General features: G+C 39.8%; 1 protein-coding gene and 1 long non-coding RNA gene across 5 annotated transcripts in view; one reads left to right on the forward strand and one right to left on the reverse strand.

Moving 5' to 3' along the window:
• Positions 1 to 6: 6 nt before the first annotated feature.
• det1 (DET1 partner of COP1 E3 ubiquitin ligase) lies at positions 7 to 23321 on the reverse strand. 2 transcript variants are annotated; one of them, XM_020604389.1, is made up of 9 exons: positions 23156 to 23321; positions 7749 to 8023; positions 7312 to 7578; positions 6994 to 7206; positions 6621 to 6844; positions 4083 to 4212; positions 3183 to 3373; positions 1976 to 2167; positions 7 to 395 (listed from the first exon to the last, which is right to left on the reverse strand). In XM_020604389.1, exons 1-9 carry the CDS (start codon positions 23235 to 23237, stop codon positions 206 to 208), a joined length of 1764 nt encoding a protein of 587 aa, XP_020460045.1. In that variant the 5' UTR covers positions 23238 to 23321; the 3' UTR covers positions 7 to 205. The 2 variants fall into 2 exon arrangements, with proteins under 2 accessions (XP_020460045.1, XP_020460046.1); XM_020604390.1 differs by lacking the exon at positions 23156 to 23321 and adding an exon at positions 9806 to 10332.
• A 40-nt stretch (positions 23322 to 23361) lies between these two features.
• LOC109962557 (uncharacterized) overlaps positions 23362 to 25471 on the forward strand; it is an 11676-nt gene continuing 9566 nt past the window's right edge. For all 3 annotated transcript variants that reach the window (XR_002275277.1, XR_002275278.1, XR_002275279.1), the window contains exons 1-2: positions 23362 to 23723; positions 23994 to 24052. This is a non-coding gene — a long non-coding RNA (uncharacterized LOC109962557). The remainder of the gene's footprint in view (positions 23724 to 23993; positions 24053 to 25471) is intronic.

Below are 25471 nucleotides of genomic sequence, written 5' to 3' on the forward strand. Positions count from 1 at the left end.
CAGAGGGGGAGGAGGGATGGAGGTGGAGTGTCCACTGTGCCATGAAGAAGAACAGTGGTTTCCCTCAGAAGGAGAATGCAGGGAGAGGACTGCTGATTTCTCTGGAGGAGAGGGTTACTATGTGTGTGTTGTTCCCAACAGCTGCTAACAGAAGAGTCCACAGGCTCTCGGAGTTTAGTTTGCTGTACACACAGACACAAGTTAATCATGCAAACACATGCCTCATGTGGAAATTGACCACATACTCTGCATTGGTGCGCTGGACAGAAATGGCAAAGGGTTCAAAGGGATGGAAGGTGAAGGCAACAAGGCGTCGCACAGCGTGATTCACTGGCCGTCCCAGCAGGCCAGCCTGGATCTTAAACTTCAGCAAGCCAGAGTCACGTGCATAAAATCTGATGGATGAGAGATGAGCAGTCAGTAGTTGCATTAAACTCTGTACAGTCTTGTCAGTTGGTTTGGATTGTCTTGTCCGCTTTGTGACAGAAACCCATGTCGCTACTCTTTCATCCTGTTTGAGGAGCTAGTAGCTGCTGTTGATATAAGACTGTGGATGTTTGAGATATCTGCACTTTACCTATTTATCATCTGCACTGTTGATTAATCTTTCACTCAGTTCTTTAGCAACTGGTCAGCCTCTAAACAATTAACTTGGGTGGGTGGCTGGGATGAGGCATTAAAAACATTATGCTAACTTTATCTTAACTCAATCTACAATCTCAACTTTACACAGCCCCCCCCCGGGTCATCTACCTTTGCAAAGCAGTTTAAAAAAAAAAAACAACCAATCCTTACTTTAAGAACCAGCCAGCCAGAGTGAGAATGAGGAATGAACATTATGCATAATGTTAATGTTTCAATTATTCCCGCTTAATATTTTTTCTGTAGGCTGGTGAAGGCAAAGGGAGCGAATCCAACAGTGTGACTGGTCCAACTCTTCTTCTCCTTTTGCTTTTTAGCAGGTCAGATCGTACACATAGGAAGAACTCTGTAATACACTGATGTTGTGTCTATGATCTAACGTGACATAGACCTACTTTAGGTACTGCATAACTGGTCAAACTCAAAAGGCATGACTAGCGTTTAGTGTACTTATACAAAATGCGTATCTGCTACTCAAAATGAATACAGGTTGGCAGGACTGCAAATTGTCACACCAGTTTCACGTCATACGATCCCATGATAAGAGGTGGCCATATGTGGGCACTTGAAATTATTAGTTGACTGATCAAATAGTCGACTGAGTGAAAGTAGGCGGCCAACAATTTTGAAAGCTGATTAAACTGGCAACAAATAGGCAACATTTTCTGGTCTTCATTTGTACTGTTAGCATCAGAGCATACAGTATGAGTGCAGTGGAGAGGTGAGAATTTCCGCTCCTTGCTTACAGACCTGTTCGCCTGCTCTGCTCCCCCATTCAAAGCCACACCAGGCTGCTCCCCTCATTATCGCTCAGTGCTCAGCTCAGATTGCATCCCGCTGTACTCAAATCACCCCACTCACTCCAAAAAAGGTGGAATAAAATCTGAATGTATTTCACTTTTAGCTTAAACCATAGCCTTAAATCCAAAGAGCTAAAGAACAACTACTTTGTTTGAAACAGAAATATTGCAAATTACAGTTAGGCCTATGTATCTAGAAATACAACACAGAAGGTCATATGTAAAATTCAACAAATCAGTGGGTCTAATTAAATAAAAATATACAGTAGACCTGTGTGACCTAATTCAATTTCCTTTAGCAACTCCATTATTGAGCTCGCAATGGATGATTTTGATGCATTCTGGGTCAGGCTTGGGCATGCTTCAGGCTCATGGTGTAACACCACCGAGATGAAATTGGAGTGGGACATAGGACACTCTGTCCAAAATCCTTGCGCTCCGCTCACATGCTCTGGTTAGCATTATTTATAATGTGATTCTGTTACATAATTTGCTAGGCTTAAGATGCTCATTCACCCTAATGGAGTCTGTACCTGATGGGGTGGTCTCCACAGGTCTTGGGCCTCTCCATCACTGACACCCACTTGTCATCGTAGCTGAAGAGGGACAGGTCGAGGTAAGGGCTGCTGCTGTAAGACTGGGCACTGATAGGCAGCTGACCCAGCAGCCGGCGCACTGCCTCGGTGTGGCCGCCGTATTTGGCATTCACAATGGTGTCTTTGAATCTAAAGGCATGGACAAATGAGTGGACATCAGCAAAATAACATCCAGCAGCAGCAGTCTACTAGAGGTACTGAGGTCGATGCAAAACTCAAACTGCCACAGCCATTTCTGTGATCCTAAAATATTACTCCTCTGAAAGGGTTAAACAGCCTTGTTTCCATGGTAACAAGACCTCCATTTGAGTCAACAGCTATCTAAAAACAGCTGGAAATACATGTTTATTCAAAGTAACTTTGAGACATTCCTGACCAAATTCCAGCCTCCCAAGTTTCACTACTACACATTTCCAGTACTTAGCATGGCTCAGTGCTCTCACCTTCCCTTCACTGTTCTCTTTCCTTTTGAGAACTTAAAGCATTACAACCTTCTTTTCCCCTGATGTCCTCTCAAACTGTTTTACCCTACAATATCTCCAGCTTTACAGGCCTTGCCTGTTTGTCTCAGCTTCCCTGCTAGACAGTTGTATGTGGTACAAACCTGGTTTGCTCAATGTGCTTGCCAGCCTCAGTGTCTCCTCAGCTTCTTTCCCACATCAATTTTCACCACTCTAAAATCCAATTTTAAGCCTTTTTCCTCACTTGAACTATTGTTTATCTTCTCCTCCTTCCTCAGCTGCCCTCTCTGTCTGCTCCTCCCTCTTCACCCTCATCTGAGGATTTTGTCACCTACGCTGGTGAGTTCAGCTGCCAAATTCAATAACAGCTCCTCTAGCCACACTGACTGTCTTAATGTTTTGCCTCTATATCCAGATTAAGTCCTAAAATGCCTTCCCTCCTCCTCCAGGCAATCACTGCTTCCGTTCCTAACCACCGTCTACAAATCCTCCCTGACATTTGGCTGCATGACATCGGCTTCACTTTTTCTTATATTTATGAACCAACTTCTGACGTTTGGTTTTCCAGCACAGTAGTTATGATTAAACAAGTATGGATATTTTGGCAGGAAAAGATTTGGTGTTTTTATCCAGTAGTATGCTCCTACAGTTCACATGAAGCCCCATGTCTCTTCTCACAGTACCTTCTCTGGACCTGCCGAGCATAGTTGTTGGAGGAAGCGGAGCAGGGGAACTGGACGGCCTGGCTGTGCAGCGTAGCGTTTCTGAACAGGTCGCAGAAATTCTCAAACAGTTCCAGCAGCTGGTCAGAGGTGTTCTCAAAAACGGCCAGCACCTCTGTAGACACCATGTTGTATACGACAAAGAACGAAGGCTGGCAGAGAAACAAAGGGGGGTAGGGGAGAAAATGCAGTATGTTACAATAACGGGGAGAAAAAAAAATCACATTTTAACTTGTACATATCTCATAAAAATGAGAAAAGTATCTTGTTAAAATGAGAATGGCTTCTCGTTATAAGAAAATATTAAAAAGCATTTAGGAGGGTTGAACGTTGCCTAAATGATTATGGTATGGCCAGCGTGTACGTGTGTACTCATGTACTTGTGCACACAATCCCACCCCTAGCCAAGAATGTTAAGTCATACCTCATTATTATATTATACTTATCTTTTAAATAAAATGTGTCAATTTTTCCCCACAGTATCGAATATCAATATTTTTCAAGGTGTCATATCAAAGTTAGAAATTCCACTATCATGACAACACTATTCTAGTATAGCTAAGCATCTCAGGCTTTGGCTTCCTTCTATGTTTCTAACATACTACAGGTTAAATATAACAAATTTATATATATATATATTCTTTATTGATGAGGTGAAAATTTGTATGGATAACAGAAAGCTAAGATTTCAAATACATAAAATGAACAGGAATCAGATCTGTCTATAGTCACCATGAATGAGAAACAAGTCCTTGGAGACCTGAAGGAGGAATCCCTGTTATACGGCACCAACAACAAAAGACAGCAAGGCAGGGAAAAGTAACAACAACAGTACAGGGAGGAATTCCGGTGTGTTCCTACCTGTGAGGGGTCGGTGACTCTGAGGGTGACCACATCCTCACTGGTGTATTTAATGAAGAGGTGATGCTCATCCAGCAGCTGCATCTTCCACATCCTCAACCTTCTCAGCTGGTCAAAAAAGTGGAAGAATCTGAAGACACAACCAACATATAGTTAATTAATGGATGAAATAAATGCATATCTAACATCAGTAAACTAGGGGAGTGGACTGAATAGGCGGTTTGGATGATTAACAATATATTTTAAGCACACAAAAGAAGTAAAATTAAGTTGTAGTTCATACAAAATATTGTAAATTACTAAAATATTTGTTGATTCAGCCAAAAGGACAGACATTCTCTGGCTATAGCTCCTCAGATGAGAGGGTGATGGAGTAGTTGATAGAATAATAAACTGAACATTTTTGGGTTTGAAACAGGGAATCTGAAGATGTTAACGTAGCTTCTGGGAAATTATAGTGGCTACTGTCACTGTTTCTTGTTGATCTGAACAGTGGGGAAAAAAAAACTGCAGATTAATCAAAATAATGGTTAGTTTCTCTCCAATCAAATATTCAAAATTCCATTTGTAAACCAAATGAAAACTCAATTCAGTTCTAATGTACAGTGCTATCATTCAACCCCTATGATTTTACCGTTTAGTAAATGTAATTCCTCATGGGACTACAAGAATTTTAAGGCAGCCAAAAGAAAAAGACATGACAAATAGTCAACATTTATTTTTTCAAAAACACACTCAGATTAATAGTGACTAATCCAGCTGCCCTGTAGACGAGCACTGATGCACAATGTGTTTTCCCTGCTTTAACATGAACTGAATTAATGAGTCGTCAGAATTTAAAAACTGAACTGCAGTAGAAGTTCTTTTCACATCTGCAGGATTGCTACAGCTCTGCTCTCTTCTCCTGATGAACACAACCAGTCCAGTCCACCTAGCATGAGGATTAGCTGACAGATCCAAAACACTGGGACTTCTCCAGAGTGCTTTGACACCAAAGTTGTTTAAATTTGTTAAACTTAACTCTGGTGCAAACTAAACACAGACTAAACTGAGACTTTTAGTCCAGTTGTAAGCAGACTCTGCTGCGGTTCATTTGGGTGTGAAAGCCAGCATGGTTTTCTGTTTGTCCTGTTTCTACCTGTTCATCATTATTTATAATGATCTTCCCTCGACTGCTTATTTTGATTAATAACACCACCTATTCTTTCTGTGTGACACCACAGAGGATGAATTACCATACAAGACTGCCAGTCAACAGAATCTGATTTCCCCATGAGTCCATGTAGTACTGATGATAGAGCATAATGTTACCAAAACTGTCCAATCAGTGAGTTAACTGTCCTTCTATAAGGCTTCATGTATACTCTTCATAGTTCATGTGAAATATATCCGGGGCAAATGAAAACAGGACAAGAACTAAAAAAAAAAAGCTTATCTTTTTTTATAACCTTGGTTTTAACCTAACTAAAAGCACCATCTATGAATTAGAAAAAAATAGAGTACTGCAGCATAGCATAACCATAGTTAATTTGTGTGGGAAACACAATAACATTAACAAGTAAATGAACACCACCATGGCCTGGATACACAGCAGAGAATGGTAAATGGTCTCATACTTGTAGAGCACTTTTCTATGCAATGAAGCACACTGAAAGCACTTTACACTATTTCCTAGAGATGTGCAGATTGATTGGCAGATGGCAAATGGCCAGATTTCAGCATGATCGACCTTGACCTGTGACCGAGCGATCATTCTGAGATTTCTGATTCTGTGGCCATCAAATTTAGAAGCATGACATTCCATGTCCAAAAGTGTAGGGTGTGCACCACGTAGCATCTCACATGCACCTCAAGACTCACCCTCATGTCTATATGGGGCGCATGTTCACTTGTACATTGGAAGCGCTTGGTGTACAAAAAGCACACAAAGGAGCTTGCAGAAACAACTTGGAAAAGGGGAAACTACATTCAAACCTCAGACAAATAGTACACAATGAGGGAATTACCAGCTACACATGAAATGCATGTATATGTACAGTGTATCCAACCTGTGGTAAAACACGGCATATACTAACTACACACACACACTTCAAAAAGAACTAGTGCTCAGTAGTAACAGACAATCTTCTGTTTCTGTTACCTGTTGCACCTGTTTAGGTTAGTGGCTTAAAAGAGTAAGAGAAAGACAGAAAAAAAAAAAAAAAAAAAAAAAAAAAAAAAAAAAAAAAAAAAAAAAAAAAAAAAAAAAAAAAAAAAAGGAAACAGGAAATGGAATCCCATTCACACAAACAAGCAACACAACACACACACACACGGCACAGCCACCAAGAGTAAACGGGGTTCAGTGTCTTGCCCAAGCCCACATCGACATATGGACTAGAGAAGCCAGGATTCAAACCACCAACCCTCCGGTTAGGAGACAACCCACTCTACCCCCTGAACCACAGCGGACCCAAATTTTTAATATTTTATGGCTGAATGGATCAAGGCAAGTTAGCAATATAAAAATCTGAAAAAATTAGGAGTAATCTTGGATACCTTCTCTTGGCGGTGGCGCTGCCATCCTGTTCAGCCCTCCTCCAGAGGTAGACCAGCAACCTGTGTTTAAGGGAGTTGATAGTTTTATCAGTGTACAGGCGAGGGAAGCCGGGCTGGCTCTCAGCCTGAGCCTCCGTATAAACAGCCGAAAGAGTCAGGAGGTCATCCTCATAACAGAACCGCCCAATAGTCCGTACGTCCAAAAACATTCCCTCTGGAGTCACCTGGTTGGAAAGGAGAGAGAAAAAAAGATTAGGGAAGACAAAAACTGTTCTTTCAACAGCAGCAGATGCCAACAGGTCACATTTTCACCCACTACATGATTTCATCTAGATTGACATTTTAAATCTACATGAAATCACGTTCTGCTCACCTGAAACACATGTATAGTCTGCTGCTGGACCGACAGCACAGCCAGGATGTTCCTGTAGAGGTAGAGGCCCTGGTTGTGGGACAGGATAATCTTATCACACTTAAAGGCCCTGGTGTCACACAGCTTTCCGGTGTGGAGGTCAATGATATGGAGGGAGTAGTCTTCTAGAGGAGAACGGGGATTAGGTGTCACAGACTCGTTGTTACGATACACCTGGTGGGAAACACAATATGGACCAAAGAAGCAGTTTGAGCCAAACTATAAAGGTAAATTTGTGACTTCCTTGTAAGTGTGTAGTAAGTTTAATGGTGTTGTTACCTCAAAAAAGTAAGGTGGCGGCTCCTCGGGAACGTACACAGCCGACCCAACAATGACATAGCGGCAGTCATCTGTGAAGAGGCTACACTCCCGATTGAGGTGTTCTCCATTTGAGGCCACATTAGTGACATAGAGCAAGGAGAAAAAGCGATCAAACAGGTGGCCTCGGATGTTGAGAGAGCGCTGATCACTGGCTGTAAGTAGAGTCTCTCCCTCTTGGTCTCTCAGCAGGTCCTGAGCTGCCTGGCAGCCTTGGTATTCATATATCTGGAAAAGGTACACTTCAACAGTTATTCCTTCATCTTTCTGTCTCAGGTAAAATGGATAGTTAGATGAACCAAACCTGTTCCAGTCTGGGCCACATAATTTTGACAGCTTGGAGATAATCATGTGAATCCAATGTTTTTTGTGGGGTAGGGGGGTGTCTCTCCTCTTACCTCCAGAGACGTCTGGTCAGAAGAGAAGGCAATAAAGCAGCGTCCATCTGGTGAGAACTTTCTAAGAAAGCATGGGGGCTTTTCCACGTTGACCACAGTGAAGTTGGGGAACAAGTTCTGGTGGAAGCAGCGTACTCTGTACCAGTGAGCTCCCGGTCGACCTGAGCAGATTCTGCGCCACTCTAGACGATGAACTACGTTTTGATTCTGGATTCGCCTCGGCTTCAGTGTTGGCGTGTCATCATCCATCATTGTGATTAAAAAACAAACCGTTCCTGAGCAGGTAGACAGACAGGCAGTGAGTATGGTGAAACGACTACATCACGTTGTGAGAGTGAGCAGCACCAAGTTCCTGGAGGTGCACATCTCTGAGGAACTCTCCTGGACCAACACCACCACATCACTGGCCACGAGGGCTCAAACACACCTCTACTTCCTCCACAAACTGAGGAGAGTCAGTGTCCCAACCTCCATCATGCGTTCTTTCTACCAGGGCACCATTGAGAGCATCATCACCGGCTGCATCACTGTGTGGTACGGAGGCTGTACTGCCTCCTGCAGAAGGACCCTGCAGCGCATAGTGAATACACCCAACAAGATTATAGGCGCCCCTCTGCCTTCCCTCACGGACATTTTTAACACCCACCTCACCCGCAGAGCCATCAGCATTACTGATGACACCTCCCACCCCGCACACTCTCACTTCAGACTCATGCCTTCAAGGAAAAGGTGTTGGAGTCTTCAGGCCCACTCCACCAGACTTACAAACAGCTTCATCCATCAGGCTGTGAGGATGCTGAATGCTGTCCATTACCTCCCCCCCCCTCTGACCCTGGACTGTGACCCACCACAGAACATAAAAAGACTACCTCTGCTGTTTTGCACAAACCCAGTACATTTCCCTTTCTGGTTATATTACATGTAAATCTGCTGCCTACTGTTTTTACCATCATATCTGCTGCTGTTGGTCATTGGCACTACTGTCCATGTGCATCTCAATCTCACAACCATCTGACAATCTTCTTGTTATTATTTGCACTACTGTCACTGATTGTACATGGCTTGAGTCATAACCTATTAGGTTGTACCGTTTAGTTTTATCCTAATCACTTTGATTTAGTTTTCTTATTCTTTTTAGTCTATTTTAGTTTCCTAAATGGTATGGCATTCAATACCAGGTGAGAGAAACAGTATTTCAGTTTTCTGTATGTCCTGCACGTATCGACAATAAAAATCTTTGATCTTGATCTTGATCACACACACAGCCCTACTGCCTGTGTTCACAGGGGGAAGACGGTAGGGATGAAACAAATGAATGGTCTTAATGACTGTCAAATGTTGCATGTTGATCTGATGCTGAGTCCACATGAATTAGCCAACTGCAAGACAATTAATGATCTCCATGTTTAAATTTTATTTAAAATGTGAACCATTAAACAAATGACAAGGGACTATCAAGAAAATAACTGTATGCTGAATGTTCATGCATGAGGTAAAGAAGAGTTAGGAGGCAAGTACTGAACAGGAAAATATACAGTGTCATTTAATAAGTTATCTGAAGTTACCGATTTAACCCTATAAAACTATTTGTATCATATTTGATACGTGAGGTTTCTGAGGAAAAAAAATCGCCAAAAATGCCCCATGTATCAAATGTGATACAAAAGAAATAGAAATAATCTAAATAACAGCAATATGTTCCTTGGTAGTAGCTTTGTTAAGTACTCTTAGAACCACACGCGTGCGCACACGTTTTATATGAGCAAGAGACAAATTATACAGACGGAGTAACGTGATGTTAACCTGTTTGTGTAAAAAAGCAAACAGCATCATGACTCTTTGAACATGTATGATGAGACAGAGTAACACCAACGACACAACATTAACAGAGAGCAGAGACAAGGGGGTCCTTTTTCCTGTCCCGTCCCGATATCCGAGTCTGAATTTGATTTTTAATCCAGTGATTAGATCCGGGTCTAAAAACTCCCTATAAGCCTTCTCGACTATGAAAAGAAGATGTTTATTTATATCACCAGATACAATAAGCTGATACTCACTCGTTGCTTTTAAAAGGCAACTATCGGGAAGCTTTCTGGTTCCTTCAGGCTCAGCTGTTTGTGTTAGCACCACTGAAGTTCGGCTACCGAGATCGACACCACTTAGCTACCGGCCGTTAGCTTGTAGCGTTCGTTTGTTGACAACGTCCATATCCATTTATTTACCGGAGCACAGAAGTAACTGTAATCTGTCACATTGCTAGAAATATTCGACCGTCTTGGTTGAGTTCAGTAGCTACTACGTTCGTTGTGAATGACGGCGTAATGACATTACAGCTAAAAACAAGGGTCTAGCGTTGGTCTGCGTAATATTTATCCCCCCCCGAAACTCTGGGGGCGCTGTAATGGACGACGACACCTTTAGCTAAACAGTGCTAACGTTGCTGTCAGCACATCACTACGTTTTACAGATTCAAACTGCGTTTTAAGAATGTCGGTAGCTATATGTGCATAGTTATATTTCAACGGACAACATCCTTGTCTGGTCTCTGTATGCGTTTTTAGTTCGTGGTCAAAACAGAGGACATCCTTGCAGCGCACCACATACACACAAATAAGTGCAGAAAAAGACAGCCCTGCACTGTGGGCATTCGTTTTAAACAGCGCCATCACCTCCTTTTCAGGTGAAAATGGAAACCTGCAAAAATTGTACCAAATACAGTATATTCATTTAAGATACCGGCAGCTGAAAAGGCTACAAAAATCACACAGCTACAGTAAAGTGCAACGTTCGCCACGACTGAATTGGCTTGTCATACAGCGCTTATTGAGGTAAATTAAAGTATGCATTTTGATTACACACTGGGAGCAACAGGTTGTCTGTCTGGTTTTTGAATCAACAATTTTTGACACTGGTGTAAAATGCACCAATAAAATAAATGTTTGTGATATTGCAGTTATTCTACATGGATTTCTAACCAGTGTGTTGTACACACAAGTTCACCAATGTATATGCTATAAATGCATTTCTGAGCGTCCCATTGTACAATTTTACTGAATACAGTTTTAAGTAGGTAATTGCAGTAGACAACACTTTCAGGAAACCCTTATAGTGGCCACACAGGAGCCAAATGTACACCTGCTGATTTTACTTAAGTGCCAATTTTCTGATCAGTAGGTGGGTTTGCAGGTGAGAAGCACAAGTGCTCTGGCAAACTTTGAACATGATTATAATTGCTTTAACTAAATTGGCTGGGAAAAACAACAGACCTTTGGTCCCTGTCCCTACATGGTATGTAACTGTCTTGTTTAGTATATTTCATCTAATTGATTTGTTTATAACAGCATGTAGCACAAGTGAACCCAAGGTGACCTGTGTTATGCTCCCCATTATGACAGATAATTAAATTATGATTATCTTGTGTCTTATGAAGCATGTTCTTTCAGATTGAGAACAGCATTGAAGAGAGAAAAAGAAAAATGCTTGCAGTGCATTGGTCTTGGAAGACTGCTAATGGTTCTTTGTGCAATTATCCCTGACCAAAGAGTCTCATTTAAATGTTGTAATTTTCTATAAAAGCACATGTAGTGGGCATGAAAGGCCAGAAAAAAAGGAAAATGAAGAAATGAATGGAGGAAAGGATGTGAAATTATCCACTTTAAAATTTAATGGCATTTTCCTTTTCAGCTATGTCTGATTAAACCTGTGCTTCAAGATGTTGTTGTGTGTGTGTGCGTGTGTGTGCATGAGTACAATTGTGTGAGCAGTGCCTGTGTTCTTGTGTCAAGCCTGTGCCTCCAAATTGTGTGTGTGTGTGTGTGTGTGTGTATGTGCATCTATAAGTGTTTTTGTGCCACAACAATAACCCACACAGGAGTAATTCCGAATCAAAACTGTATACTGTCCTCTGGGTGTTCTTCTGTTATTTTCCCTCCAATAAACTGCTCATGACACAGGGCCCTCGCCTCAGCTTTTAGCATCAGCACATGAAGTAGACAAGAGATGGAGGCTGTACATCTGAGTGTTTTTATACTCTTTTTTAGTCTCTCTGCCAGAAGACACAGTGCTTATTCAAGATCATTTTTATCCATCTGGGCTTTTTCCAGGCAAAAGTGGACAGTGTCCATTCTTCCTGCTCTTGTTTTCATTGCTTTCTCCAGGTGAATTGGCACTGAATTTTTTTTTCTTAATTACATGCTCTTGCACTGTCACCCAACCCCAAAACAGAGAAACCTAAAAACTTTAAATTATGCTCTTTTCAGCAGTCAGGGGAAATAAGGGATGGTAAAGAAATGCAACCTGTGCAAGCAAGTCTTATGTACAATGCTTCAAAAGTATAAGAGCAAAAGAGAAAGAGCAGGGCTCTTGAACACCCTCTTTTGGAACAGTAAATAATGGAGCTGAACCGATTGCGGCATCTGCAGTTATCGTCATTATAACAAACAGAAATTTCTAAAAGACCATTTGCAATAAAGGACATTTGGATGAAAAGTATAGAAAAATCCACTGACTTGATATAACTCCTATATAAAAGGCACTTAGAAAAGGTTAGTCAAAGCATGGGGCGCAAATAGAAATACATTGTTTTACCATTTCCTCCATCTTTTTACCCAGACAGTTGTGTTTGGCATTTAACTAAAGCTTTTAACTTTTCGATCCAGCCTAATTTCAGAGCACAATAGAACATTTTAACACTGTAACTTTTCAGTCCTTATGCAGCTGAACTTTTCGTGTCTTTTGTGACAGTGGATGATTTCTGCTTTTTTTTCTGAGAAATTACAGTGATCACAAGTGCATTATGGCAGTCCGTTTTTGCTGCTGTCTCTTCAGAACCGCAAACTGTGTACTGCTGGACTGTGTGTGTGAGAGAGAGAGAGAGAGAGAGAGAGATGGTGAGATGGGGAGAGATGGGTTGAGAGGAAGAAGGAGCTTTGTCTGTCTCTTGCACTGATGGGTTAACCAAACTGATAAAGAACAGAGGGGATCGAGGGCCCTCAATCAGAGCCTCTTGATGTTCATGTTGGTTTCAGTTTGCCTCAAGGCACTTTATTCCTTGTTACGGAGTCAAAAGTTTACGGATTTGTGCCAAGAAATAGTTCTAAATCTTCGTCTTGCACTTTAAAACATCTGACATGTGTCAGCCGCTGTGGTGGAAGAAATATTCAAATACATTTATTAAACTATTAAAACTGCTTCTTTGAACATGCCACTTAGGCATGTAATTATCAAAATAGAATTAAGTTTTACAACTAAAAGTACAATTGCCATGCAAGAGCTATACATATTAGGCTATATTATTATTACTGATATATTGATAAGTAAGTAGCAATTTACTGTTATCCCTGGTTGAAGTGTCACTTATTTTCACTAATTACATACAGTTGGGTAAGTACATTTATAGATATGCATTATGCTTCATAAGCTGATCATATGATTTGCATAAAACATTTAATCTGTAAAGTACTATATAATAAATAATGCAACCAGTAAAGGTGATAGAGTAAAATGTACAAATTTCTCCTCTGAATAGTACAATATAAAGTCATATACTAGAATTTGTATTTAATAACTTCATTTGTTATAGGTCCTCTTTCATATATTGCAGAATAAAGTCAGAAAAAAAATCCTGTACATGTTATTGTGAGTCGCTCTACCTTTTTCAAAAATAAAGATAGAGGCATCAGACAGCTCTTCCCTGGACCCTGTCAAACTGAATCAAATGGAATCTACAGGAATCACACTTATTGTCACATCACACTTTATATAAGTGTAGGCATGAAGAAAATAATTGAGTGAACAGCTGTGAATGAACAGGCCTGTCTTACTGTAAAAATAACTGTATTCATGTTAAAAATGCATGCTGTATAATAGACCTAAACTCTGCTGAATACAGTACAACATATATACTTTAGACAAAACAGATTATGCAAATAAATAAAAATACTCTGTACAATGCACATTTTACACACACAACTGAACAGTCACACTTCTGACTCAGTCAAATATATTCCAATACACACTGTCTCATAATATCCCTGTGATCTCTTGGTATGCAGTTTATGGAAAAATATTTAAGTACATATCATTAATGACTTGTTAACTGACATCAGCAGCATTTTATTTACACGTTACCAGACCTTTCTTATAAGATATGTACCCCCAGACAAGGCAGGAGAAGTGTGACAAAAGCATGAATAATAGACAGCTGCTATTACTTGCATATTTTATGAAAACTCTTTTTTTTTTTAATAAGCCCAACCACACAGATTACATTTCAATTAGATATGCACAAGAAAGCTTTATAGGTTAAATATACACACAGGCATAGTGCTGTTTGTCCCCATCCTTGTCATTTCAACATGAATAATGTGGTCAAGAAGAAGCTTTATTTTTTTTTTGTCATTGTAACATTGTGACAAGTACAATGAAATTTTGTTTGGAGTGTGGAATCCCTGGAGTGTCTTGCCCAAGAACACTTTGACATGTGGACTGCAGGTGCTGAGATTTGAACTGTCAACCTTCTGTTTGGGAGATGACTGCTCTACCCACTGCACCACTGCTGCGAGTTAGATGCGAGTTGCCAGGGGGAAAGGAAGGATAGTGAAGCTACATCAGTGTAACTGTGTGTGTTAGCACTTGCATGTGTGTTCACATACTTATGTAATGGGAAAATTTCAATTATCCATTCCTTTCACTTGATCATTGCAAATAACAGAAATTGCCATTTTACAATTACAGTTATATTTCAGGATTTTACTCAAACAGTTTTTAATCTGTGTTTCTATAACTATATAGTTCCAATTTCCCAGGCTTTAATATAGCAGTAATAAGAGCAGAGGCCATAGTATTTATGAGTGAATTTATATGTGTCTGAAACAGTTGCAGAACAGAGAAGAAGTATCAGACATTAGGAGAGTATTGATCATGAACAGGACATGGCCAATTCTCTCCACAGGGTCAAACTTTCCCTTCACTCAGGCTAGCAGCACAAGATGAGAAGTCAGGGACACAATTCTTTTGCCATTTTCACCAAAGGAAGAGCCTAAAAAGAGGTCATCTGAACTTGCCTCACTACTCTCTCATGTTCCCAATTCAGTCAGAGGTGAATGGCCTTGGTGGGGGACTGAGCGGCTGTACACATTACAGCCAAGTTTCAACAGCTAGAGCCAAAGCAGGCCTATAATTTCAGCCATTTGAGAGTGTGAGCTGAAAAGCAGAGTGATGGCCACTTTTCTGTTATTATTCCTTTGGCAGAGTGCTGGCTGAAGGAAACAACCATGCTTTAAGAACATGTCCATCAGTCGCTGGCAGGATTTGGAAATGGTATTTGTAAAAGTAAATCTGTCATGTTGCATCGTTTACTTTGAAGCAAGTGCAGTTGCACATGTTGTAGTATATAATATCACACCCTACATCTGTACAGCTGATGCTTAAATTAGGTCCATGACTGACAAACACCAGGTTGCCAGAACTTTTCTTCTTACTGAAGCTGCCATATGATAACTGTAATAAGGTATATATTTGCATATAATTAACACCATGTACTGTGATATGAAATTCAACACATTCATCTTGAAAGCCAAGCTGCCAGTAGGCCTGATGCCAAGTAAGTGTCAGACCAGGAATTTAAGAGTGCTACAACATTTTCCTTCTCTGTGTGACAAGAACATTAGCTCATTTTCCATAAACAACAAAAACAAAACAAACAAAATCAAAACTGGAAAATCATAGCATGAAATCTGTAAACTGTATGTCCTTAATTATAAAGATAGCTCATACTATACATGCAGATTTATGTGGATGTGTCAGTTTTACATTACTTTTGTGTATTAATCTTTGTTCACATCATATACTTTAAAAGAAATATTTTTAAAATCCAGACTTATATAAATTAACCATTTATAGTGTTAAATATATTTGTATTAGGGTTTAGGTTTAACAGCCAAAGTATGACTATACCCCATCTCCTCAGTTTATATCATTTTAATGGAAGAATCTTATATAATTCTGTTTTTATTTTTGTAACAGTTTTTTATGAAAAGACCAAAACCAAAAATATGGTAGTCCATCCGTTTCCAACTCCCATACCTTGTTTGTGATACAAGCCATTTACTCCAAGTGAGGACTTCATTCTTAAATATATGTCAGAAACATACAGTTTTGCTTTAAAAATGGCTCAGTGATTTCTTCACAAAGCTGGATGCTAGTTTTTGTTGAGTAAATTAAGCATTTGATTGGGACTATTTTTAACCATGGATAAATACACATGATACTTTAATGAGTATTTACAGCACGGAGACACTGTATGTGAGGCCGACTGAAAATAAACTACAATGTGTGTTCATGGTAATGGAGGAGCATGTTACCCAGTGTAACAGTGTGGCTCGCTGAAGTGGTTTCACACAGTTTCTGGGCAACAATGGAGCTCTATTGTACAGAGGAAAAAGAAATATTAGGCCTAGGATCCACAGGTGAAGCTGGTTAGTAGGATCAAATCATTATTGGTTTTTGGCTTTTTATGGAATTTGTTGAGGATAACACTAGAATTACTGCTTTGAGGTTGTATGCTTCTGCCAACCAGTCAAATTCATGGGTATGGAACAGAAGTGAGGTCACTGACCTTTGACCTTTGACCACCAAATTCTAATTAGTTCATCTGTGATTTCAAGTGGACATTTGTGCCATATTTGAAGTAATTTCCTCAAGATGACATATCTTGTTCACAAAAGTCATATCGACAAACAGACAGATGAATGGATGCACGGACATCCTGAAAATATCATGCCTCCAACCCCAGCTACTGCCAGCTCAGAAGCATAAAAAGATATAATCAGCTTTATTATTTAATCAAATATCAAGAGGGGAAAGAGATTGTCTTTGCAGATTTTTGTATCACATCAGTAAAGTGTTTATATCATTTAAAAGTCTCAAGCCATATTAGTTTTTATTCCTATTTCCTCCACAGAAGTTTTGGGCCTAACACACCAATTAAAAGCATTTGTGAAATTACTTCCACCTCACCAGAGTGCTCATTTTAAGTGGACTTGCCATGTTGCAAATGTTCTCAGCCATGCTTATGAATAAAGACGTTCAATACAAGTTAGTGTTTGTGTCAAAATCAGTAGGCTTTGCATGTCATTATTATAGCGGAGCCCACTGTTGAGGTGTAAAACTGTTTACAGACTAAGACCTAATATGAAAAGGTGTGATTGTACAAAACTGACTAAACCACTGTTGTGAAAATGTAAATCCAGACGTTTGTTTTTGTTAGTTTTGGACCTCATGTTGATTTGTAGCTGTATGGCTGCTGTTTCTCCCCTGCTCTTTTCTCTACATCATCTCTCTTTCCATCTCTTTTCTGTTTTCAGACCTGCCTTCATATTAGCAGGTAAACTGGTTCTTAGTGAGTATTAACTAAGATCAGTGGTGGTTATCTGATCTGAGCAGGTCACATGGAGCAAAGACCTCTCCTCTTCCTCCAGCCACCTGCCCTGCCTACTACAAATGAGCTTGAAAGCCCTGTGTGTGTGCATGCATGTGTATGTACTTGCATTTGTGCATGTGACTGAATGCTCATGTAAGTATGTTTATCTATGCATCTATGTATAAGTGTATATGTGTGTATGTGTGTGTCTTCAGGGCCGAGGGGTTGACAGATGCTGCTTCTCAGTGAACACAATGAATTACATATAGGCTGTTCAGCCAAACACGGCCACGCTCGCCGTTGGTTTACCCAACACTGATAGGGCCACCTGCTGAGGTGACTCTGTTGTCCCGACTGCGCTTTACAGACATGTAACCAAATGCTTATCTGCCAGGGTGGGTCTCCACTGCTGCTTAAAAACATCAAGACCTCTACAATTGTCTGTGTGGATCTGTATACAGGCGTCTACATCCATGCTTTAAAATAAAAAAGGGGGGGATTTAGTGTCTAGGCTGAGGCTAGTATCAAGGAAAAATTGAGTTAAACCCCACTTGCCTTGCAATACTATGTGCCCGCACAGGTTTGTACCTTTCTCACATTATCACACAGACACAGGTTCAATAGAGAAGAAACTAAAGAGAATCCACACACACAGGATTCTGTTTTATACATACAATTACAAAGTTTAGGTGTATGTGTAGATCAATATTTTAAAGAGTTTTAGCTTTTGACATTGGTTCTGAAACCTAACATATTATCAAACACAGGGGTCTACAGCTTTGCTAGTAGCATTGTCAGGCTGTACTTCAACATGCAGTCTTGCTAACATGCTCACAGCGAAAATGATAACATACTGATGTCTAGCAAGTAAAATGTTTACCATATTAACTATCTTAGTTTAGCACATTAACATGCTAACATTTCCTAATCAGCATTAGCAAAAACATAAAGTACAGCTGATGATAATGGGAATGTCATCTTTGAAGGTATTTGGTCATAACCCAAAGTACTAGACAAATTAAAATGATGGTGGCACTAAATGAAAAGTTACACAATCTCCAAAGTGAGGACAGTTCATCCTGTGGGGAAATGAATATGTAGCAACCAAGCCCCCAGGATCAGTGTCGATCTGTGAAGCAGTTTTGGCATAGTAGCCAAACAGTGTTAGTACAACTTGCACATCCATCACATGATGCACAATGACTCAAAAAGAATTTCCCCCATAGAGAATAATTTTAAAAAGAGGATGATTACATTTTTCCAAACTTCACAAATCCAGTGAAATGACTTTAAAAAAAATCTGAATTCATTTAATTGGATCCAATATCATTTGTAAAGTCTTGTAGTGTTGTAGTCGAGTCACTAAACCTTGAGTCTGAGTCACATCTCAAGTCACCAGTGTCCAAGTCTGAGTAAAGTCCTAGTCACCAAAGAATAATTTGACTTGAGTCCCTGTTACCCGAGTCATAGTCACCAAGGTCAACATTAAACACAAATGATACAACTCTCAACATTTTTTAATCCAAATATTCTAAGTGTATTGCATCACTATACTGCTCAGCAATTTCATACATAAAATCATTTATTGGTGGAGTGTATCCACCAGTCTGCTGGATACTGCATGGTGCCGGTGAGCAGGTTTTAATATCAGTATCTTAGGCCAAGTTATTATGGTCTTTTACAAAAACATCCAAGTCCATATGTGGTCAACGCTTAAGTTCGAGTCTAAGTCCAAGTCATCAGTGCTCAAGTCCAACTCAAGTCTGAGTCCTGGACTTAAGCACTATAACACTGGCCATAAAATATTTTTATTTTATCCCATATGTGTGAGCTGGCTCTTCCAGTAGGAGGCTCAACTTGTCAGAAGTGCCCATGCTCTATGGACCCCAAAGTGTGGAATCATAAGGAACATCCAGGTAATTTTTATGGCTGGAATCTAGAAACACAAAGAATATTTTGCACCAGTGATGTTAAAGTTACAACACTGTTTAAAATACAAACAAGTAGGCTATGTAAGCTAAGGGTGAAACAGGGCCTTATAGCAGCATGGCGCACGTTTAAGATCCCCTTCACACAATTTTCATTTTAAAATGAGTCCACTGGAAGCATTAACATGAAACATGTTCATTGAGCTAAGTTAGTCTAATTGACTAGCTTGCTTTAGCTCATAGAATCTGGTGGCAGCAGATTTCATTTCATTTCGACAAAATCAGTGTTCACTGGTTTGAAACAAAAAGCCTGTTTTTATCTACCTGTTTAAAATCACTGCTGCATAGTTTTTCAAAAAAGCTGTAAATTTAATAAATCAGCTACTGTTATTGTAAACTTCATAAGAGCAATGTACTGAAAGCTTTACAGACATGAACAATAATTTATAATTAATTGACCCTATTATATAAACGTCTGCAATTTTCTCACATCAAAATATGGCAACAAAAGAACAAGTGTACAGATTATTTATAGTAATTGTTTTTAAGTGGCAGGAAGGGACATTTTTAGTTGAACTCTCCTGCGAAATGGGTGCCAATTTAGGTTTTGTATATATTATATTTCAATTATATGAATGCCATAACTGAAGATTGTACCTGCAGTGGATTAATTAAGACCCTATTTTGAATTGAGTCTGGGTTTTCAGCTTACATTTTCTGAAGTGTTTCACAGTGTTCAGTTTTGTATGTGTATGTCTGTTTGTGTGTCTGGGAGTGTAGATGTACAATATGTACCTGATGGTGTTTGCGTATGTCTGTGGGTGTTTGTGTGTTTGATATTTGGAGCGGTTGCCATGCTGACAGGACCCCCTGTATAAATTGGGGAGACAGAATTATAGATTTGGAAGGTCTCTTTCTGTAACAATGTTTGGACCAACGTCAGTCAAAACTGCACTATAAGTCATAGCTCTCTGTCAATATACAGCATTATGTGAAAGTGATCACCTAAACTGTATGTTTCCCTTTAAACATGTTTTGGCCCTAAACCTAACATGCCTAGTAATTTTTTTCTTTGCAATTTAGATGTCTTGATGATTCTTTTATGTTTAATTTTCAATTCAACACTATTTGTAGTTTTCCAGATGCTGGACGTAAGGGTTCAGTACCAAAATGTGTTTGTTTAAAGATACATTCCAAAGATACAATCATGAAACATGTTACTGTTTTTGATTCACAGCTCCATATTGGAATGCAATAGTAAGAACTTGTAATTCTGGCAAGCATATTGTATTCATGTTTGTCCTAGTGGGCTCATGAAACCCTTTCAAAACCATCAGACAAACCTAACAGTGTATTGTTATACAGCCAAATGCAGTGAAAGACTGTTCTCATCCTTTTTTAGTGACTGTAGATCTGTAGTTACACACAGTTGCAGGGATAAACCATTCAGGCTTAGTCAAGATGAAACCTGATTTGTACGCCTTTTTGTTTTTGTTGTTGTTTTCTATGAGTATAGTCATGTGAAGTAATTTTAAGAAGTAGAGGCGGCAGAGTTTTGTGGTGACCACCTGCTTCCCTTAGTTTTACCAGGGCAACTAAAGTAGGCAGCTATTACTGACAGCGCCACGGTGTCTGTTTCCACCTCTGAAACCATTGAATGACAGTCCTGATCATATTTCATATTCCCTGAGCGCTGCATTGTTTATCAAAACTGAATATAACAGCAGGTCATGCACAACATCACAAAAAAAAGAAATATTATCAGCTAGTTAACGCGTTACAAATTGACATTGACATATGTAAACGATCAAAAACTTAACTCTAAATAATAAACCATACCAGTTATATAAAAGAAAATTTAAATAAATCAAAAAAAGACATATCATCAAGACAGTCCTATTAAAACATGTCTGTAGAGCTGTAGAGCTGCTGGGAGGCTGATTTGGTTGCTTCTGAAGAAAACCAGGCTAGTTGTTTCCATCTGTTTCCAGTTTTTAAGCTAAGCTAACTGGCTCCTGGCTTCTGCTACATACACTATTACCACACAGGCCTAAAGGCGTCCATACTCTCTCATGTAAATCTCAACAAGAAAGCAAATAACTGATTCCCAACATGTTAAATTGTTCTTGAGAACCACTACTGTGACTCTTTGTAATTCATAATGTCTCACAATCAGTTGAAAATATTTATGATTATGACTGAAAAAAAAACTTGATACAGCAGAGTGTCTGTTGTAAAATGTTGGTCTCTGTGTGATAAAGTACTAAAGTTTGAATTAGTGTGAAGACATTTTTTGGCAGAAAACACTGGTTTGGTAGAAAACACTGGTTTGGTTGAACCCAAGTAAGGTTAAAGGTTTAGCTGCAAATCCTTCACCCCAAACTCCACATTTTGCTACATTTCATAATGCATAATGTCTTCCTGAGGCATCATGTTTACCTCATGATATGTCAAAAGGCCGTGGTCCAGTAAGTGCACAGTACAGTATGCTTTCCTCACAGAGTGGAACACTTGGCCTCATCACCCCCACTATTCACTCTCCTCACTAGCTTTGTCAGACTATTACAGTCTCACATTAAAGGGGCTTGGACTTGTTTTAGATGTACGTATGTTGAAAGAGAACACCTACAAACACAGGTTATGTTCAAGTACCCCCCCAAAAAAAAGCACAAATATCTATGTGTGTTTGTCTGTGTGTATGCAGACCTATTTCAAAAGCACGCACACAAAAACACCCACAAAAAAAAGGCAAAAAAAAAAAAACAAGCACTCGACAACACAATAGCATTTCCCACAATGGTTTCTGAGTCTGTGAAATTGGAAAGCACAATGATGCACACAGTGCACAATGGCCTTACAAATTGCTCATTTTTGTGTGAAAATACACCTTTTTTCTAATGTTTCTGTCATCACTCCACCAGGAAGACACACCGTAACAGATTATGTGTAGCTGTCATCTGGTGAGCTGGTAGAGTTCATATGAAATGTAACATCATGTTTTCAGTCTCTTTATTGGCTTCAGATACAGTTGTGGTGTTGTTGCTTACAGCTGGAGAGCAACGAGTGACAGTCAGACGTAAATGGATTCCCTGCGTGTGTACTGCACACACACATATTCTTTTTTCAAAACACCACAGGGTAACCTGAACATTTAGATTAATACAATTTTGACATTTCCGAGGTACTTAATGTTTTTTTTCCTATTTGTCAATCTAAATAAATTACATGTTGTGCCAACAAGTAAAATATACGTCCAGCATTACCTTTAGTAGTGGGTCCCCTGCTCTGTCTTGTTGATATAGATAAAATAAGAGATTAAAGTGGGCTCTATACAATCCCAAAAATGCAAAATAAAGCACAGATCTCCTTAAACATATTGAACATCCAAATACAACATTCACAACTGGCCCTCAAGGCTGTGACACACTGATGTTGGATTTTAATGATACCTGGTAAATCAGGGAGAATTACTGTATGTGGCCTTGTTTTAGCGTGTTTTGGGGAGACTGGGGTGGGGGTAGGACAGACACCCAAATGTGTCCTTAGTAAATAATTTGCTACAGTATGCCTTCACAATAAAGACATGCAAATGTGATCTGGTTGTGATGTGGTAACTGGAGGCTTCTTTGTGGGATGAGTTAATTTGACCAACACTGACCTTATGAAACCTTTTCAGAATTTTTGCATAAATACAAAAACACATGGAGGTTTTCATAATTAATTTTTTTTCAAAAGTAAATTATTAATTATGCAAAATTGCACCATTGTGTGTGCTTACATTTATCATATACAGTGTGCCATTGGGTTATTATTACTGATCCCTTAAGGTAATATAAGCAGCATTTTAATATTTTCAATATTTTTGTACTGTTACATATTTTAATCTAATCATGTGTCATACTCTGTAACGTGGTGTTTCAAAATCTTGCTCTCAAAGCAACCATAACTATAAATGTAGGACTGTAAAGTAACATAAAATAGGATTTACATTAAAATATGTCATTTAAAAACATGTTGAGCTGCAACCCGTTGCACAGTCTATTCAACATGGCACTCACCTGTTTGTTTTCCATCTCCTCTTTTGTGACTCAGACTGGTAACACTGGAAATCAAGATGTGTTTTTCAGGTGGATTCACCATGAAAGGTTCCTAAGTTTAGCACATCTTGCAAAGTCTTACTGGGTGGATACAGCGCTGTGTTTGTTCAGATTGCCTTGATTCCAATCTTTTGCAGTAGCTATCTGTTTAAAAAACAACTGCATGTATGTTTCTCTATAAAATGGAAATTCAAAGAGCAAGGAATTTAAAAAATGCACACATTCACTGGGGAGCACATAACATGAGCAGTTTCGCTAAAATCTTGCGCCCAGACCTAAAGGTCTCAGAAGCTTGAATCGTATGTCAAGGGGAAATGTAGATATAGTTTCTGCTATAGTTCAAATGGAGTGGGGGTCGGGGAGGTGACGTCAGGTCCCATTAGGCTTGCAGACCTCCTATTGGACTACTGGAGGCTTTTTAAAGGAGCAGGCAGCAACGCTGGAGGCTTGTTCTCGTCCTCGCATGAGCTGCAGCTCTCCATCCCTCCGTTCAGACCGCCAGCAGCGGAGCGGCACTGACAGCAGGCAGGTGAGAGCACGGACTCCAAACATGTCGCGGTTTAGGACTGAAACCGAGCTTGAAAGAGGCGAATACAGGGGTTGTGGGAGTCCAACATTTGGTGAGCTGTTGAAGATAGAGAAAATACAGAAATAAAAAAGGCAGCAAAGAGATATTCAGCTCGGACACAGACCGATTAAAATCAATCCACTTTGTGTCAGCAGGATTTCAAATACTTTGCACGAAATGATGCGATGGAGCTTGTTTTTTCCTGCCTGATTCTCTGTTTTCTATCTCAAGGTTTAGACATGATGAGAAAGCAGCAACATGGTGCCCACTGACCTGCAGGATATCAACAGGTATGTGAACAGATCTTTACAAGTGCCATAGTCTACACTTTAGGGTAACACACAGGCAACCACCTTCTCCAGACATCTCTAAAAAGTGAGCCTTAGTCTGTCGTCTGATCCCAGTGCAGTCTGATAGCCCGGTGTTAAGTGATTGCATTGATCTCAAGAGGAGTTGCCCCATTTAACAGCAATGGCAGCGTAATTAGATTGGAGAGAAAAGTTCTCTATCTCGGCGCCCCTGCAAATAGAGCAATGTGTTCCCTTCGTCTTCAGCTCCCGATGGATTAGCAGCATTTCCCTGCCTCCCACCCTGCTTGGGCTTCCTGGGGTCAAACAGCAACAACTCAATGTTTCTCCAACTGAATCAATAGGTGCCCTTTCTCCTATAGGTTGGACACATGAAAGCTAGACAAAAAAGAGGTTTAATTGGTCTTTTTTAAGGTTTTCAAATCGTGAAGTGATAGCTACAGCGGTGGAAATTAAGTGCAGTTTGAAAAGCTCCTGCAGGGCCCTCCTGTCTTTACAAGACTGTAATCTAAGAGATTTTCACTTTTAATAGATGGCTTCTTTTGCACAAGCTCCAACAGCCTTGTCCTTGAACTTATCGCCTTTTTCCTAAAGCTGTGATGAAATGAAAGCTTTTATGAGGGTAAAAAAAGAAAGGGAGGCAGAATACAGATTTCAGCACCGGAGCAACTGACAGTTCCACACATCTGGCCAGATGTCTCCCGGCAAGGACATGTGAGGGAGAGCAAAAAGCATCTTTAGTGAATCTCAAATATACTACACAGGAAGGAACACCAGTGAGGTGATTTTACAGCAGACGTATCTCTAAACATGTCTTCTCACTTAATCTAGCTGTCAAAACCAAATTCAGTCCCACATTTCAGCATGTTAGAGCTAATAGATCGCCTTGGCAAAGGCTCCATAGAACTAATTGAGACCAGAATCGTGCATATTAGAGACTATGGATCATACATATTATTCTTTTTTAATTTTTAATTTTTATTTTACTTTTTTTTGTCAAAGTACCAAATTATTTTGGTTGATTTGCCTTGGGATTTGTCAGTGACAGGCAGCCTCCTTCTGGTGTCAAAATGGAAACTGGATCACAGCCAGGATTTCTTATTTACATACCCCCCTACCCCCCCGCACCCCCCCCCCCCCACACACCACCCCTGAAAAAAGAGCCTGGAAAGGGAGTTAACGCAATCTGAGGCTCACACACAGATACATACATACACCCACATGTACACATAAATCACCAAATGGTGTGGCAACACATACAATCTGTAGCCATGAGAGAAATTCAGTGCTAACAGGTGTTCAAACAGGCCGCTCGGTACATTCTTCCAATTATTGCAATTACATGCTGCCTGGTTACCGCTCCATAATGTACAACTGCCACGGAGGAGACAGAGAGGCTGG

This window comes from Monopterus albus, unplaced genomic scaffold (genome assembly GCF_001952655.1).
Source record: "Monopterus albus unplaced genomic scaffold, M_albus_1.0 scaffold65.1, whole genome shotgun sequence".
Lineage (NCBI taxonomy): Eukaryota > Metazoa > Chordata > Actinopteri > Synbranchiformes > Synbranchidae > Monopterus > Monopterus albus.

What these genes read in the sequence shown, in the direction of transcription:
- det1 (XM_020604389.1), bottom strand. Translation starts at nt 23,237, where the DNA reads ATGGTGAATCCACCTGAAAAACACATCTTGATTTCCAGTGTTACCAGT. An exon ending in AGCGCCACCGCCAAGAGAAG is followed by an intron (nt 4,213 to 6,620) that starts GTATCCAAGATT and finishes TTGTGTCTTCAG; the next exon opens with ATTCTTCCACTTTTTTGACC. An exon ending in GCTCGGCAGGTCCAGAGAAG is followed by an intron (nt 2,168 to 3,182) that starts GTACTGTGAGAA and finishes CCATGCCTTTAG; the next exon opens with ATTCAAAGACACCATTGTGA.